This window comes from Lithobates pipiens, unplaced genomic scaffold (assembly GCF_037356315.1).
Source record: "Lithobates pipiens isolate NorthernLeopardFrog02 unplaced genomic scaffold, aLitPip1_a1.2 Scaffold_22, whole genome shotgun sequence".
Classification (NCBI taxonomy): Eukaryota; Metazoa; Chordata; class Amphibia; order Anura; family Ranidae; genus Lithobates; species Lithobates pipiens.
Window position 1 is genome coordinate 71,576,678 of NW_027507784.1, and position 18,792 is coordinate 71,595,469.

Sequence of the window (18,792 nt, forward strand, 5' to 3'; positions counted from 1 at the left end):
CTCAAGTTTCACTATCAAAAGCTGGCAATAAAGACATGTTTTTAGATTACCGATTGCAAGTTAATGTTTGAAGGCTGTACTTGCAGTTTTTTAAAGACCAAGATAAAGAGAAGCTTTAATGTTTTTTTGGTCAATTTTATTTTAATGGGTTTGAATGTTTACAAGCTTATAGATTGGCTGTGTATACATTTATTTTTTTATTTTTGTGTGAAAAAAAAAAATATTTTACAAATAAACATTTAAAATGGGATTTTAAATGTTGAAGCTGTGCCCAAAAAACTAAGCGTAGAACAAAGGACTAGTCACTAGCATTGCCTACAGCTGATCTTTTTCTCATTACTGACTTACCAGGCCTTGTTCTGCATTGTATCTCTCCGTGGAGGCATCCATTTTGGTAGATGAGCAGGATATTCCATGTCAGAGATGCCCCTTATGACCAAAGCACAATAGCAACAAACCCAAGCGACTAGCAGTGACTTTGATGATCTCACACTGCAGATATACAGTACATCTATGAGGCACAGGGGTGCATAGGTACAGGATGTTCACTTCTACTTTTGAGGGGGAATTCAAGAAAAAATCTATTTCTGGGTGCTGCTTAACACATATGTACGTTCCCTATACCATATATATTTTTTATAGTTTAGATCCACTTTAATGCAGGATGCTTCAATTACAATTTGTTTGTAGACCATACTAGGTTCTTTATCAAAAAAGCCCATCACTCTAGTTGCCTGTCTATTGCTCTCGCCCGGTTAAGAAATAGAAGTATGAATTTATTTTCTCCAACTTATTCATAAAGCATTCCGCTTCAAAAGCCTTACTGAATTGATATTAATACTATAGTGCATTACCTTAGTACACTATTCGTCCATGTTTCAAGACTAAACATAGTGATATCTCAAAATCAGATATTATTTCGCTACCCAAAGCTTTTGAAACATTAAAAGGAACTTATATTATTATTATAGTTTCTATTTTGTAATTGTATTATATCTTATTTTACTTTCTGTTTGATTATATTATTTTGTAATTTATTGCAAAATAATTAAAATTACTTAAAAAAAAAGAAACACTTGATTTTCCCCATAACCCATTTTAATGTGCATCTCTTTAATACATATGATATTGAAATTTTAAGTTTGGTAGAGTTTTTATATTAAAGATTTCAACTACGATCCGAAAAAGACTATTTTTTTAATCTGCTATTTGATTTTTTTTCGTATTCTTATCAACTGTGAAATAATGAAAGTCTAAAGTAATTAAACTTTTGTTGAAATTTCCAGAATATTTTATTGAATGTTGTACTCATAAAGGAACCACTTGGGGGGCATATAAATGTTCTGTGTATAGAAAACATTGCTTCTTAATTACAATTCAAGCTACTGTATATTTTCTGAACATTGTCTTGAGTTTAGCTAATAAGAAAAAATAGGAAACATAACCAAATGAATTCAAGCACAAAAACATAATGCAAGGTTCAAAAAAATGACAAAACATTTACAAACTATAATATGTATGTCATCTCATTTATTTTATTTTTAAAGATGTACTTATACACAAAGATGAAATATACAACATCTGTACATCTGTTAAATGGAACTCCGGTCAAAAAGAAAAAAAAAAAAAACGTTTCCAATCCACCTAGCCACTCTACATTAACAAAAAAAAAAAGCTTTGTAGACTGAGAATAATTTACCTGAGTGCACTTACACATGACTCTGCAGCACCAGGTTAGTGACTCATAGCTGTTCTCCAACTGATATTGTTGCTGCCCCTCATGTTATACCATCATGATGCATTCCCCTTTAAAGTGTCACTAAAACCACATCATTAAAAACTATGAATACATTGTATTCAGTGCTGTTTATACTCGCTCAGTCACTATGAGATACATTTTTTGAACACAAAAAACCTGGTTGATCCTGCTGCTCTCTATCCCCCTCCTGTCTATGTCCCCAATTCAGCTGGGATTTTGCAGTTGTAGCGGCAACTCTGCACATGCTCAGTTTTCAGTGAGTTTCTATGCTGAGCATTTCCTCCCTATCACATCTGAGCAGCCCATATGACTATGGAGTCACACATGTGGGCGTATACACAGTGGTAAATGACAGCCCACTCCCTTCCTCCTCCTCCATGCCCACTAATCAGCTAAACACAATGGGGGCGGGATATTACATGTAGATTAATAGTGGATTCACCTCCCTCTTATTCTGAGACACAGCCTGTGACTGGCGGAAATCCACCCACACCATGTTTCCACAAAATAGTAAAGATTTGATTTCAAATATATATGTGTATGACAATTTAAAACAGATTATTGATATTAATTATTTATTCTACTCTGTATCCCAAAGGCTGTTTTTTTATTTATTTTGAACATGTGACCAGCAGCAGAGGATTAGAAGCTCCTCCTGCTTATGTTTCCCTGCAGGCAGGCTGGGAGAGATCTTGGTCATATGACAGCTGTATATCGATACATACAGAAATATAAGCAGTAATGTAAATTAAACAATGTGTGTTTAGTGTCACTCTAGGACTAAAAGACCTTCTGAGGACTTCATTAGGACCATTTTATGGACATTTATGACAGCCAATGGACAGCAACCTTGGCATACACTGCAAATAGGACTCTTCTACGTTATAGACTAGAAGAAAAAAAGTATCCCAGCTGTCAAGTGACCGTGGTTTCGGGGAAAAAATCTGAACTTCTTGAAAACACAAAAACTAGAGATTAGCTGGAGGTGGATGGAATTTGAAGGGAATGTGTGTGTGTGTGTGTATGTATATATATATATATATATATATATATATATATATATATATATATATATATATATATATATATTTTTTTTTTTTTTCTCTAAGACCAGGATTGAGCTTTAAGTGCAACATTTAGCAGAAAATTTCTTCAAATTTAGTTATCATAAGTTCTACAATTTGGTTTTGATAGACCATGCAGACGGCCATGCTTCCTGTTTCGTTTTCTGGTCTCAGAAGAGTTGGCCCGAACACAATTCCCAAACTCTGCGTGGACATAAGGTTTGTAGATGCGTTGATAACAATCCTGTAAGAAAACAACATTTAGTAAACATTTCAGAAAAAATGTAAGCTCAACAACTTGGGGAACAAAAGATTAAAATTACCCTGTTGTTACGATAATCAAACTCAGTAAGAGGCATTCTGTAAATGAATTTACTGAACATTTACCTGTCCTGCAGGCAGTAAGAGAAATATTTGTTCTTTTTTAGAGATACCTAAATGGGTCTCAAATGGAGTTGTATTTGCTCTTCAGTTCTCGGATCTGTTATAGCCATTATCAGAGATTTCTTTTTTACAATTATTATATATATAATAGAAAATTGAATAGGAGATGCTTGAACACATAATAGGAGACAGGAAACTCCCAGATGGACAGAAGCACAGTTAGGAATTATAGCAATGAGATCTACTATGTCCAAGACATACAGCGTATGGAGCTAGGGGCTAATTCAGCCCACCATGCACCCCCTATAGCTAAACTATCACCGTGGGTGGACTGGCCCTTTATTTGTAAAATACAATTTCTTGATCACACAACGGAGTTATATATGTTCAATGACACAAACGAATTTAATCCATTTAAAGGAAAACTCTAATCATGTCACAAAACATCTGGAGATGATGAGAAAATTGACTGGAAAGAATTTGGATCTGATCAAAACATAAAAAAATTCAAAAGACCATAATTAACTGTGAATAAAAAAATATGGTCTACAGTGTCCATCCACAGTGATAAAACAAACTTTCGTTTATACCTTTGTGGTGCTTTCCCTCCCTTCCTGTCATGCCTTGTGAAGAGATTTTAGCCAATGGCATTTCAGCAGCCTCATTACCATAATAATTAGGGATGAGTGGAGTATTTTCGGCAAAATTGATTTTGCCGTGAAATTGCCGATTTTGCCTGCGGCAAAATTTCACCGAAGCGGAAACTCTCAATTTTGTTCATTGAGCTACTTAGGTGAAATTTGCTTGAAAAAAAAAATTCTACTTCTTTATTTAGAGTATGTGATTTTTTTGGGTGCATTTAGGATATTTTTTATATTTTTTGTACATATTTGATTGTTATTTGTATACTGCTGATTTTTATTTTTCATTTTACTATTTTACAATTTTTTCACTTTCTTTTTTCTTTCTGTGTAAAAAAAAAAAAAAAAAATGGGGCTTATGAGGAGCCATTTTTAGCTTAAGGATGGGTCCACAACAGTGCTCACTAGTCCACGTTCCCACAAAGTACACAACATCTGCTGCACGTTTGAGCAGGTTAAATACAAACAGATCAAGCTGTGGGAGAGCTACAAGTCAAAACTGCTGCTGTATGGTTCATGGATAATATAAATCCAAAACTGTATAATTTCTGCTTGGTGATTATGCACAATTCTAGCAGGGCTGCATCAGTCAGAAAAGTGGGCCATGTTATTGACTTATAGTCCTACTCTGCAAGTCTCTAATATGGAGGCTTCTGTGTTTTTCTGTGTGGGCTTTGAGCTTTTGTAGGCACAAGAAAGTGTAGGATAAGAGGGCCATGTAGGTAATAAGTCCCGACTACAAATCTGGAAAGAATGGAGGAACAATGCTGTTCATTGTTTATTACATTTATTTCTTACTTAGTTAAATAATCATAAGCACGTTAGTGAAATTCTTCACTTGTGGAAATGTAAACATTTCTATTGCTTTTTCCTATTTGATATATTTTAGATAGATGGGATTTTACTAGGAATGTTACAGGATCTTTGCTGCAAAGGGCAGTGTTTTGGAGCTCCAAGGACAAATCACAAAATGCTTTCCCCAATTGACTATCTGCTGCCCAATTGCCCAATTGATTTGGCTATTGAAGTGAATTTTTAATCTGCACTCTTTTATTGTGGTGTGAATACCTATCTGCTATTTTCATATTTGGATGCACCATATCTTCAAAAAGTACGATTTCCCATAGTCTGTAGGGAGCGGCACATTTTCAAAGCCCTCCATCAACCTACGGGGTTGGCTCTGCTGATCAACCACGTTCAAGTGAGAAGCAGGGGAAAACTTCAGGGAGACATAACCTTCACTTGCCTTGATGGACATAGTCATTGGGGCAGGTTCTTTTACTTGTCTGGTTGTTGGCCAGTTTGCACCTGCCTGTCATCATCAGAAGAGATCATTGCAGCTATCATCTCCTGTGTATGCACTGCTTACCAAGGAATGTACTCTTCTACCTCAGCTTAAAGGTCAACAACCGACAGTACCCAAATAAAAAAGGCAGTTGTTAAAGGTGTAAAATGTATCCCCCCCTCCTCTGTTCGAGTCTCTCCTAGTGGGTCTGTGCATTGGTCATTGTCTTAGGTTGCTGGGGTAATTGTGGCCTTTCTGGCAAGGTCACTTTGGGAATCTTGGCATTCCATAGTGACTGTAGAGTGTGACAATCATATAATGCATCATTGTCCAATAGAGCTTTGCTCTAAAAAGAATGAAGAGGAGCTCCAGCCTAGATCAAAGATGTCCATAGCTGTAGACCCAAGTTAAACATAGAGTTCTTGGAAGGATTTGCCCTTACAGTCCTTTTCAACAATGTGCTAGTTTCTTATTCTATTTAAACTTGAAAACTATTTGGATGGACTTTTATCTGTCAATAAGAGGAACTTAGGGAAGTTAAAAATGCAGATATTATGTAGGTTTACTGGCAGAGTCTGTGCTGGCTGGAGTTTCCTTGAAAGTATTTTGGCTTGGAAAATCTAATTTTTGACAATTTTCTTTTTCAGAAAATGGCTAAATCAATTTGATATTTTCTTGAATGGCTACATCCGAATAACCACAATCAGAAGATACTCAGTCCTTTCCTAAAATAAAGCATTGTTTCACGAGATGTACAAGCAACTAATCATTATTCCATTTTAGGCCGCATAACTGGCTCACTGCATAGTTAATTTTAGGCAGAACTGATGTTTTTCTTATGAGCAAAAAATAGTCTTTGTTAGATAAAAGAAATTAAATGAATTGGATCCTCAATAGAACACGTTTTAGATGTTTTAACTAAACTGAAGAATAAGCAAGAAGTTGGTGCCACAATAATGATGGCTATGCTATTAAGGTTAGGCCAGCTATGGCACCAAAAAAACATGTCAGAAACCTGTCCTTTGCTACTGTGGCAGGGTGCCAATAGCAGTTAATGTCATGCCTCAGGGGGTTTTTTTGCCAAAAATACTGACTTCTAAGTTCAGAGATTTATCCTGTGTTTTGGTTTTGCCATTTGTTGGGCCCTGCTATGGCATTTCATGCAGAACTGTACAAATTACTAAAAGAACTGTGCTGTGATTACGCCAAAACTAACAATATCTAACAACTAATATGGCCAGCTGCTAATAAAAATCCCAATCCCCAGTGCTCCTAAACACCACAAATGAGTATCAGCACTAACACCTATAAAATGCCCAATGAAGGTGGTAGAATTTAAATACTCCGAGATGAAAATTACTACAAGTAAATATAAATTCCAAATCAATAATGCAGTCTATGAGGGCAAACGTTCAATAGAATAAAGTCCACAAATATTATAAAGGTCAAAAAAAAATTTCCCCAAAGGGATGAGTATGCCAGATCTACCAGATGTCCACTACATTTTAGCTTGAATAGATATTGGGTTGGGTTTCTACTCCACTTAGGCTGGCCATACATTATACAATTTTTCTTTAGATTTACCAAAAAAAATAAAATAAAATAATGTCAAACCTAAACACTTTCAATTTGTATGCAATCAGACCCACGCACTACATAACTGAAGGTACATCTAAAGGAAATTGAATAAGAAAATTGTATAATGTATGGCCAGCTTTACTCTCCTCTTTAATTCTTAGGCTCATAGTATATATTAGAAAAAGAAACAAATCTCCATAGTGCAGTATCTCATATAGCAATAATCCTAAACTTTTTTGGTATTGTATTCACTTTAAACTAAATAAATTACTTAATTTCGTTATAAATCAGTGAAATAAGGAGCTCACCAGATAGAAAAGACTCTTTAGTATCTCCAAGTCAAAACAAGCATCCTACATAGATTCCCCTCCACTGGTCCTTTTGTGTCCAATGAAGAACCTCTTCACTTTTCTTCATATTAGGTGGATCCACAAATACACAGATGTACTATATATGACCCGCTTAAAAGATAAGTTAGTCAAAATGGCATTCCACTTAATAGTCTTGTATCTTTAAACCCACCACCAATGGTATATACAAAAGTCTCACCAGAAAAAAACTGACCCCCTTCTTTTACAAAGTGAGTCCTAAACACATTCAAAAATGCTGTGTTTTTAAGCCAACCACAGATGGTGTACATTAAAGGCTCACCAGAGATTTTTTTACCCCTTTTCTTACAAAGTGAGTCAAAAAAAGCTATAACTATTACCAAATCCAATTTCAATCCACGTAATCCTCCTTTCTCTGATTTAGAGGCAATATTTTACTCAAAATAATACAAGGCTGGATCTGGGGTAACTATGTAGGATGCTTATTTTGACTGAGATGATAACGAGTCTTCTCTATCTGGTGAGCCCCCTAATTCCTTTAAATTTAAAGGAATTTATTTAGTTTAAAGAAAGTACAATGCCAACAAAATTTAGGATTATTGCTGTAAAAGACACACTTTGAAGATACCTTTCTCTTTCTAATATGTACCCTAGGCCAAAGTATTTAGGAGTAGAGTAAGTTTAGTGAAACCCTGACAAAATATCTATTCAAGCTGGAAAGAGGAGTTGGACATTCGATCTGGTATACTCATCCCTTTGGAGAAAAGTGTTTTTCAATAAATTTTGATTTTTGATTAAGGGGTCAATAGATTTTGGTGAGCCTCCTGGTTTTGCGGACACATTGAACACTTAGTGGAAGATATGGGGACTTTATTCTTTTGAACTTTTGCCTTCATGGGTTACACTATTGTTTTTCATTGTATATTTGCTTGTTTCAATTTTCACTTAGGAATATTTGGATGGTATCACTTTTATTTGGAATTGTATAGGAGCTAGTACAGATACTGATTTGTGTTGATACCGAACTTTAATCTCAACTTTTATACATGCATTCATTGCATCATTGCTGGGAAAACAATTCATACTTGCAAAAGTATCTTCCTTGTGCGGGTGACTGTGTGCAGGTGCAGCATCAGGACCCTGGAAGCTCTATGACTTCCACCTTGACTAGCATAGGGGCCATGGCTTTTCTGTGCCCTCTTTTATGTACATCAAGGCATTCCACCCCCTGCAAAATGGGCAGTGTATTGCGCTGCAAAGACTGACTGGCTCCGCCTAGCCTATCCCACATGGTACCCTTTCTGATGTCAGTTTTCCCAATTTCAGTCCCTTCTATTAAGACAAAACATAAGAACAAACAGTACGCTGGATTCCGATTTTCAAAGTGTCACTGAAACTGTCACTGTTTTTGAAAAAGGATGCCCTTTAGGGATTGTGTGGGTAGGAGTGAAAAGTAAGGGATAGCTAAGAGAGAGTACCAAAGTGTGTATAAAACATCCAAATTTTATTACAAAGTAACCAAAATTACAGTATACAATTAAATAAGCCTAAAAACAGTAAATAGGACATGTATTACATATACAGCTGCTTGTTTTTTGGAACACACGAAGACTCCAGGCATGCACAGCAGCTTCTGAAACCCGTGGCCCTGCCCCTCTTCAATGAGGCTTGTGCACAATCTCTAAAAGGGCATTGAAATTGTGAGCATTGTTTTCTCCATGTTCTGATATGCTCTGCTCTGTTTACACTAATTAATTGTACTATATACACGCATATTGTGTGTTTTATCATACTTATAAATCTTTTTCTTTATTAGACATCAGACAGTTTGCTTCCGTCTAACCCCTGAGGAAGAAAATGAATACTTATTATAATACTAATACTTACTTATACCCCCCGTTTTCCGAAACATGTTGGGATCTTTTATGATCACACTGTCCATGTGACCCCATGCCTGGAGTCTTTGTGTGTTCCAAAAAACAAGCAGCTGTATATGTAATACATGTCCTATTTACTATTTTTAGGCTTGTTTAATTGTATATTGTAATTTTGGTCACAATCCCTAAAGGACATCCTTTTTCAAAAATTGTTGTATTATGGGATGTGGTAGGAGTTTTGGGAAACAACTCTCAAGTGATTTCTCTTCAACTATCTATCTTTCTGAAATGGTCACTGGGCACACTGGCTCTGGTTTGGCACTCCACAAAATGGGGCCCACAGATAATGACCCAGGTTTAAGAATCCACATACATACAATCTAATGAGAGTTCCAAACAAACGTCTAAATGGCCAAGCTAATTGATTGATAAAATTGATACAAAGCAGGATAAAGCCAACGCGTTTCAGGGGCCAAACACTCTGAAGGCAGCAAAGGAGCTGCTTTTGGTATCAGCTCATATGTCTCCCAAGGCCAAAAATTTTAAGCCCTGATGAAGGGAGAATGTTTGGTTCCCAATGTTTGGTTTGGCTTTAATTTGCTTTGAATCAGTTCTATAACTAAAATTACCTTTGATTTTTGGATGATTGTTTGGCACTCACATTGGAATTATATGTATGTGGCCTCCCATTAGGAAGCAGTGACCAGGCATAATACAAAGAAAATTAATTTGTTTAAAGATTGGGCTTGGAGTTTGGAAACATTGAAATGCCTGTTGGGGTTTTATTGCTATCTGGTCCCCACTGGAAAGAGTCACCCTTTCTATGTTTGTCCTGAACATTTTTACAATACAGAATGTAATAAGCAATCCAGCATTTTACAGTTGTCACTAAAACTGGAACAGAGGTGAAATTGTCCAGTGGGGACATCTATGATTTTCTATTATTATGGATAGATTTTCCTCTCACTTCTTTTTGTGTCTGTGGAACAGAAACTGAAGGGAATTCTTCCCAATGGGATACAGCAAAAAAAAAAAAAAAAGAGAGATGTTAGCCATTGGCCACTCTACCCTTAAAGGATAACTCCACTTTCTTGGGGGAAAAAAAAGGATCAAATAAAAAAAAATTGATATATAGTATATACAATTGCTCCACAAGTTATATTGTAATTGAATGTTATTAAAAATGACCTTTCTTTTTCGATCTGCAGTTCTGTAATCTTCTTAAAAATGCAATGCAATATGACTACCTGGAGGTGTTCTGTACACAGATGGTGTACAGAACGCCCCCAGAAATGTAAGTCTACACTAAGATACAAGTTGGATTTTGGGCATCCCCTGCAACAAGAATGCCATTTTTTGGTGAGATACTCTCAAAGTGAAATCACGATCAAAGGGATGCAGTCCCTGTCACTTTCCTTTCAGAGCGCTGCAGGTGCAGCAGCTGATTGATAGTTGTTAAACCACTCCCATACAGATTCACTCAACACATGGCCACAGACATACAAACAGCTATTCCCTCAGAATAACAAAATGTAGTGTAGCGGTGACACTTTGGACAAAGTGTCATTCATGTACAAATTTAGTTTTTTGCCTCAGAACAGTAGTGGGGTTCTGAGGGTAAATTGTGTAGGTTTAATTTTGACATCAGTTTGGCTGGGCTGTGTTAGGGCTCTGCCTGGTCATGTGTACAGTTAGGTGCACATGACAGGCTCAGAACCAGGCCTGGTTGGACGTTTTGGGTATCAGCTTTTCCGGAGCCAATCAGTGGGTGCGCCAGGCCCATGCTGAGGAGTATGGCGAAGGGTACTTAAGATGTTGAAGTCACATGTTCGAGGTTCGTGAAGCCTTAGTGGTCTGTTCCTGATTCTGGACCTGAGTAGCCCCCCCAGCTGCGAGTGGCTACTCTCTGGGTGATACTAGAAACTTTGTGATATTTGAAGTTCAAGGTGCCTGAGTTCTTTCACCCTTGCCCTCTGTTCCCATATGAGACTGTGTATGTTGGATGTTACCCCTGCAAATAAAAACCTTTCAAAATGACTTTATTGGTGTCAGCATCCAAGGTTGTTGGGTACTAACTCTGGGAACCCCTAGACGTGGAAGAACAAGCCAAACGGAGGTAACTGGTAAGCCCAAAAGTTAAGGCCGCCCTGTCAAGGGTTATGGCCGCTACAGTAGGAATCTGCATCAAAGTTTGTTAAAATCCCTGCAAAGTTCATTTATCTTCCAGAGGGGAATGTTTCTTTCTCAACAAAAGTGGAATTACTCTAAGTTTTGGCTTTGATACACTTAAATACTTAGAAGCTGTTCTTTTGTATCTATGGAAAGCTGATTATCCTGAAAGTCACATGGAATTGCGAAGTCTCTTCATTAAAAAACAATACCGTATATACTCGAGTATAAGCCGAGATTTTCAGCCTCTTTTTTGAGGCTGAAAGTGCCCCCCTCGGCTTATACTCGAGTCATCGCTGTCTGCCCGCTCGATCAGCGTGTCGAGCAGACAGACAGCGGCCATTCTATTCAAAAGCCGCGCCTCCGGCTCCGCCTTCGCCTGTGATAGGCGGAACACTGAATTTCCCAGCAGCCTGTGTTCCGCCTATCACGGACATCGTATCATCCTCGTACTACGGACGAGGATGATACGAAGGCAGTGATAGGCGGAACACAGGCTGCTGGGAAATTCAGTGTTCCGCCTATCACAGGCGAAGGAGGAGGCGCGGCTTTTGAATTTTACAATGGCCGCCGAAGAGGGCACGGGACGGAGGCAAGGCAAGGCAAGGCAAGGCACGGCACGGCACGGGACGGGACGGGACGGGACGGAGGCAAGGCAAGGCACGACACGACGGCAAGGCACGGCACGGCACGGGACGGTACGGAGGCAAGGAGGCAAGGCACGGGACGGAGGCTCGGGACAAAGGTAGGCTGGACACACACACACACACACACACACACACACACACACACACACACACACACACACACACACACACACACACATACACATACACATACACATACACACACACACACACACACACACACACACACACACACAGGGATGGGTGGATGGATGGAGACACACACAGGGATGGGTGGATGGATGGAGACACACACACACAGGGATGGATGGATGGATGGATGGAGACACACACACACAGGGATGGATGGATGGATGGACACACACACACACAGGGATGGATGGACGGACACACAGGGATGGACGGACACACAGGGATGGACGGACACACAGGGATGGACGGACACACACACAGGGATGGACAGGCATGTCTCACCCTCGGCTTATACACGAGTCAATAAGTTTGCCAGTTTTTTTGGGGGTAAATTGGGGGCCTCGGCTTATATTCGGGTCGGCCTATACTCGAGTATATACGGTATTTTTGATTTCATAGTCATGCTCACATGTTCTACACCAGGTGGCCCATATCTTCCACACACACACTGATAAAACATACAGGAAAAACTGCAATAAAGTCCCCCCATAGCTTATCTTTAAAAAAAAAAAAAAAACAGAGCTGCAAAGCCAATAGTCAAAATCTTTTCCTTCCCACAATGATCTACTAAAGTTTATCAAACATATATGCATAATATGGTTAATAACACATGCATACAGGCACATTGCAAAACGAATGTTAAAAGATGAAACTGTGAGAGTTAGTAAATAACACATGCTGCTTGACTTTAAACATGGTGCACTTATAAATAAACATGCACAAAAAAATATAAATATATTATGGGAAATTGTTATGGATAACTTGCCACAAATTTACGGCAGTGTTGGATTGTAAGTCTGTTAACTTGTTGCCCATTTTCACTGGCAAGTTGTACACTTGCAGAGCACTTGAAGCACAAGTCGACACTTTTCTAATTTGTAGCAAAGTTGCGTGGTAAGCCTCTTGCAAGAGCAAAGTTGCACTGGTGAGTTTACAGCAAGAGCTCTGCAAGTTACAGTGCCCCCTGTGGTGGGATGACTATTGCACAACATAACTGAACCAGAACTTGCAGCAGACTTGCAGAATGTTTGGAAAGAAAGTTGATCTGGAGTCATGCAATGTGGTCTTGCTGCAATCGTGCAACAAACTTGTGAAGCCTGGCAAGTCTAGCAATAGCTTAGTAAGTCACTTTAAAACTTGCTTTCATTCTGGGATAGAGATTATATATATATATATATATATATATATATATATATATATATATATATATATATATATATATATATTTATATATATACAGATATACAGTGGGGAGAAAAAGTATTTAGTCAGCCACCAATTGTGCAAGTTCTCCCACTTAAAAAGATGAGAGAGGCCTGTAATTATCATCATAGGTATACCTCAACTATGAGAGACAAAATGTGGAAACAAATCCAGACAATCAGATTGTCTGATTTTTGAAAGAATTTATTTGCAAATTATGTTAGAAAATATGTATTTGGTCACCTACAAACAAGCAACATTTCTGGCTCTCACGGACCTGTATCTTCTTCTTCAAGGGGCTCCTCTGTCCTCCACTCATTACCTGTATTAATGGCACCTGTTTGAACTTATTATCAGTATAAAAGACACCTGTCCACAACCTCAAACAGCCACACTCTAAACTCCACTATGGTGAAGACCGAAGAGCTGTCGAAGGACACCAGAAACAAAATTGTAGACCGGCACCAGGCTGGGAAGACTGAATCTGCAATAGGCATGCAGCTTAATGTGAAGAAATCAACTGGGGGAGCAATAATTAGAAAATGGAAGACATACAAGACCACTGATAATCTCCCTCGATCTGGGGCTTCACGCAAGATCTCCTTCCCGTGGGGTCAAAATGATCACAAGAACGGTGAGCAAAAATCCCAGAACCACATGGGGGACCTAGTGAATGACCTGTAGAGAGCTGGGACCAACGTAACAAAGGCTACCATCAATAACACACTACGCCGCCAGGGACTCAGATCCTGCAGTGCCAGACGTGTCCCTCTGCTTAATCCAGTACATGTCCAGGCCCGTCTGAGGTTTGCTAGAGAGCATTTGGATGATCCAGAAGAGGATTGGGAGAATATCATATGGTCAGATGAAACCAAAGTAGAGTTGTTTGGTAGAAACACAACTCGTTGTGTTTGAAGGAGAGAGAATGCTGAGTTGCAACCAAAGAACACCATACCTACTGTGAAGCATGGGGGTGCCAACATCATGCTTTGGGGCTGTTTCTCTGCAAAGGGAACAGGACGACTGATCCGTGTACATGAAAGAATGAATGGGGCCATGTATCGTGAGATTTTGAGTGCAAACCTCCTCCCATCAGCAAGGGCATTGAAGATGAAACATGGCTGGGTCTTTCAGCATGACAATGATCCCAAATACACCACCCAGGCAATGAAGGAGTGGCTCCGTAAGAAGAATTTCAAGGTCCTGGAGTGGCCTTGCCAGTCTCCAGATCTCAATCCCCTAGAAAACCTTTGGAGGGAGCTGAAAGTCTGTGTTGCCCAGTGACAGCCCCAAAACATCACTGCTCTAGAGGAGAACTGCATGGAGGAATGGGCCAACATACCAGCAAGAGTGTGTGACAACCTTGTGAAGTCTTACAGAACATGTTTGACCTCTGTCATTGCCAACAAAGGATATATAACAAAGTATTGAGATGAACTTTTGATATTGACAAAATACTTATTTTCCACCATAATTTAAAAAAAAAATTCTTTCCAAATCAGACAATGTGATTTGTTTCCACATGTTATCTCTCAAAGTTGAGGTATACCTATGATGACAATTACAGGCCTCTCTCATCTTTTTAAGTGGGAGAACTTGCACAATTGGTGTCTGACTAAATACTTTTTTCACCACTATATATATATATATATATATATATATATATATATATATATATAAAATGAAAAATACATATTCCAGTAAAACAATAACTGGTGTGAACAAACCTTTACAGGTTTTCCGTTTTGGAAAAACAAATGGGCGTATCTAGGTGTCATTGCATAAGGTGAAAAGTACAATAAGACCTTACCAATTCCCTAATGCTCCCTGAAGTCCAATAAACAGGCAAGAGCTTTTTTTTTTTTAGAGAGAATAGGTGCAGGAACCCCCCCCCCCCCAGCCCACCCCTTGCCTCCACGCCCTACCCACTAGTACCCCTTGTACCCCTTGTACTTGACTAGTAACAATAAAAGCAGTAACATAGATTGGCTGGAGCCAGCAACAACAGATTCCCCCAGCAACAATAGATCCCTCACACAACAATAGACCCCCCCAAAGAGCAACAATGGACCACCCACAACAAAAGACCACCCCAGCAACATTAGACCCCCCAGCAGCAACAATAATATACCTCTCCCTTAATAGTAGACCTCTACCAGCAACATAAGACCCCTCCCCCCCAGCAACAATGGACCCTCAAACAAAAATAGACCCTCCAGCTCACCCCTTGCTATTACATACATTCAGTACTGGAGGTGCCAGAACTGCATTCCTGCTTAAAGAAAAGCCCTGGATACTGCAAAGCCTCGGCCTTCTTGTAATGGTGACACCCTCTGGCTATCTAGTTTAACATAGGTGTGTCATTTAAAAAAGGATGAAGACGTATACAGATATTTGTATTTATATTTGTCCAGACTTTCTCTTTAAATGCAACCATTCTGATTAAAATTTAGGAAAATCTTTGTAACATTTGTTATTTGGTTAATATATATATTGGCTTACCATCATTATAATCAGCACAGTGCAGACCACCAGCCAGTGGCTTCAAATAAAAACATTGGGTGGGCCATTAAAACCAGCACACCCTTGGGCTCTTCCCTTTAAATATCCTTTGTGAGAACCGAGATAATGTGTGTATTTTAGTTCATACTGGGGATATTTATCATCAGTAAAATGAAAAGTGACATATTTTTGCTTTGATAATATACAATAAGGTTCACTAGCTTTATTCTTATGTATTGTGGTTTGTTATACAAATATAGTAGAGGTGAAGATGAAATGGAAAGCAAACAGGGGTAGCTGTATGCTACAATGTAATTACATGCAAATAGTTTTCCGCCGCTCCAGGTGCTGAGGTTATAACGGCTTTTTATATACAGTACATGATAAAGGGACTTTTAAAAAATATTTTTATATTTTACAATTTACTCAGTAAAAAAATAAAATAAAAATAAATTTTAAAGAGGAGCTACAGTCTCCTAATAAATTTTAATAAAAACATCCCCGTCCTGCTTCTGAACCACTGCATCTGCTTTGGATAATGTCATACAAGTCAATATAATCAGTACTTGCCAAATGTGCAGTTTATTTTCTCCTTCTCCTTGTGGCGGGGGTGACCATTTCAGCTGTGGGCATCTGAAGCTGGAGCCCATTCACTTCCTGCTTTGCCGAAAACTCCAAGTCGCCAAAATCTCCAACTATGTCACTTCCGGTGACCCTCCAGCAGCAATAATTTTAGATTTCCATGAGTTGGCTGTTTTCACAGAACACTGGCAGTGTATACACTACAATACAGGATGAGTTGACTGTATTGACAGAACACTGGGTATGAGGAAAAAAGTTTTTGTTTACGGCTGAACTAACAATGTCCACACATTATATTGTCTACTGTAGTGTATACACTTCCGGTATTCTGTGAAAACATGGATACATACAATCAACAGTGCATAAATATACACTATATTGCAATAAATATTGTGATGCCTGTCTTTACAAAACACATGAACTTTAATGGCATCCCAGTCCTGGTCCATAGGGTTCAATATTGAATTGGTCCACCCTTTGCAGCTATAACAGCTTCAATTCCTCAAAATATCCGGTTATTGCTGCTGGATAGTCACCGGAAGTAACGTGGTTGGAGATTTTGGTGATTTGGATTTTTCGGCAGAACACCAGGATCATGTGCAGCTGGCTACCCAGCATGCACTTTCCGGTCTTGCTCCTGTTCAGTAATGAAGCTGCACAATGCTTATTGTTGTTTACAGGTTGCCGTAATTTCGGGTCTTGAAATGCCACAATGTTAGGATGCCCAAAGAATCCTGGGATATTGGCGTCATTGATCCCAGGAGTCTTCAGGCATTCTAAGAGCCTAACATCATGGTATTTCAAAACCGGAAATGACGGGGCCTTACTGGTCTTTCCCTTGATCAGAATCCAGCAGTTTGTCTATTACACCTTAACACTTTCTCTAAAGTTTAATCGTTGTCAAAAGTTTGTAGAATTCCCCTCCGTAACATCTACAAAATTCGCCCCTTTTTAAGAAATGAAACCACCAAGCTCCTCATTCATTCCCTTGTTATCTCTCGCCTTGACTATTGCAACAGCCTTTTCATTGGCCTGCCTCTCCATAGGCTATCCCCTCTTCAGTCTATGATGAATGCTGCTGCCAGACTTGTCCAGCTTACCAACTGTTCAGTGTCTGCCAACCCTCTCCTTCAGTCCCTACACTGGCTCCCAATCACCCAGCGAATTAAATTCAAAATACTAACCAAACCATACAAAGCAATTCACAACTCTGCCTTGAGCTACATCACCAATCTTGTCTCCAAATATCACCCAAACCGCCTTTCCCGCTCTTCTCAAGACCTTCTACTCTCAAGCTCTCTCATCTCCTCCTCCCATGCCCTGAGCTACATCACCAATCTTGTCTCCAAATATCACCCAAACCATCCACTCTGCTCTTCTCAAGACCTCCTACTCGCAAGCTCTTTTGTCTCCTCCTCCCATGCTCGTCTCCAGGATTTCTCCAGAGCCTCTCCCATCCTCTGGAACTCGCTACCTCAACCTGTCCAGCTATCCCCTACTCTTGCTACCTTCAGGAGATCCCTGAAAACTCATCTCTCCAGCTAAACCTATCATGTCTCCAACTAATCTTTTACCACTTCCAACAGCTCATTCCCCACAGTTACAACCTTTCGTACCACCTGCCCCACCCTATTAAATTGTAAGCTCTTCTGACCAGGGCCCTCTTAATCCTCTTGTATTTTATTGTATTGTAACTGTATTGTCTCCCTTTTATATTGTAAAACGCTGCGCAAACTGTTGGCTCTGTATAAATCCTGTATAATAATCATAATAATAAATATCACCAATCAGTGGTGAGGCATCTCCTAAATGTGGCCAGGGTTTGTGTGACATCACATTGGAAATCTTCACCCCCCTCGACCATAGGCCACTGGATCTGAACAGTAAAGGAAATAATGAGAATGGAGAACTTACGGCATCACTGAATAGGCAGGGAGCGTGCTTCCGTAAAACATGATCCCAATGGGTCAATTTCACTCTAACAACAAGATACCAGGACTTACGGGTCTTATATTTGTGTTTAAGTAAGCAACAACACTGAGGACTATGACAGTATATTAAACCATTTCAACTTTTTTTTTTTATTCTTCTTTTTTTAAGGGGGGGGGGGTGAAGAGGGTGGGAGTGGTAAATAGGGATGAGCCGAACACCCCCCGGTTCGGTTCGCACCAGAACTTGCGAACGACCCCCGCGTTCGGTACGAACGTTAGAACCCCATTGAAGTCTTCGAAATGGAAAGTGCTAGTTTTAACGGCTAATATGCAAGATAGTGTCCTAAAAAGGGTTTGGGGACCTGCCTCCTGCCTCAGGGGACATGGGTCACTGCAAAAAAAAGTTTTAAAAACTGCCGTTTTGGCGGGAGCACTGATTTTAATGACGATTAAAGTGAAAAAAAAAAAGTGAAATATTCCTTTAAATATGGTGCCTGGGGGGTGTCTGTAGTATGCCTGTGAAGTGCCACGTGTTTCCCGTGTTTAGAACAGTCCCTGCACAAAATGACATTAAACGGAAATAACACCATTTAAAACTGCTTGCGGTTTTAATGTTATATCTGGTTCCTGCAATATGGTTGAAAATCAT

At 39.2% G+C, this 18,792-nt stretch overlaps 1 protein-coding gene across 3 annotated transcripts in view; it reads right to left on the reverse strand.

The window, feature by feature from the left end:
* Nucleotides 1–1,208: 1,208 nt before the first annotated feature.
* Nucleotides 1,209–18,792, reverse strand: part of ARHGAP15 (Rho GTPase activating protein 15) — a 978,992-nt gene continuing 961,408 nt past the window's right edge. For all 3 annotated transcript variants that reach the window (XM_077447752.1, XM_077447751.1, XM_077447750.1), the window contains exon 15: nucleotides 1,209–3,067. In XM_077447752.1, coding sequence (XP_077303878.1) covers nucleotides 2,896–3,067 — 172 coding nt within the window. In that variant the 3' untranslated portion in view covers nucleotides 1,209–2,895. The remainder of the gene's footprint in view (nucleotides 3,068–18,792) is intronic.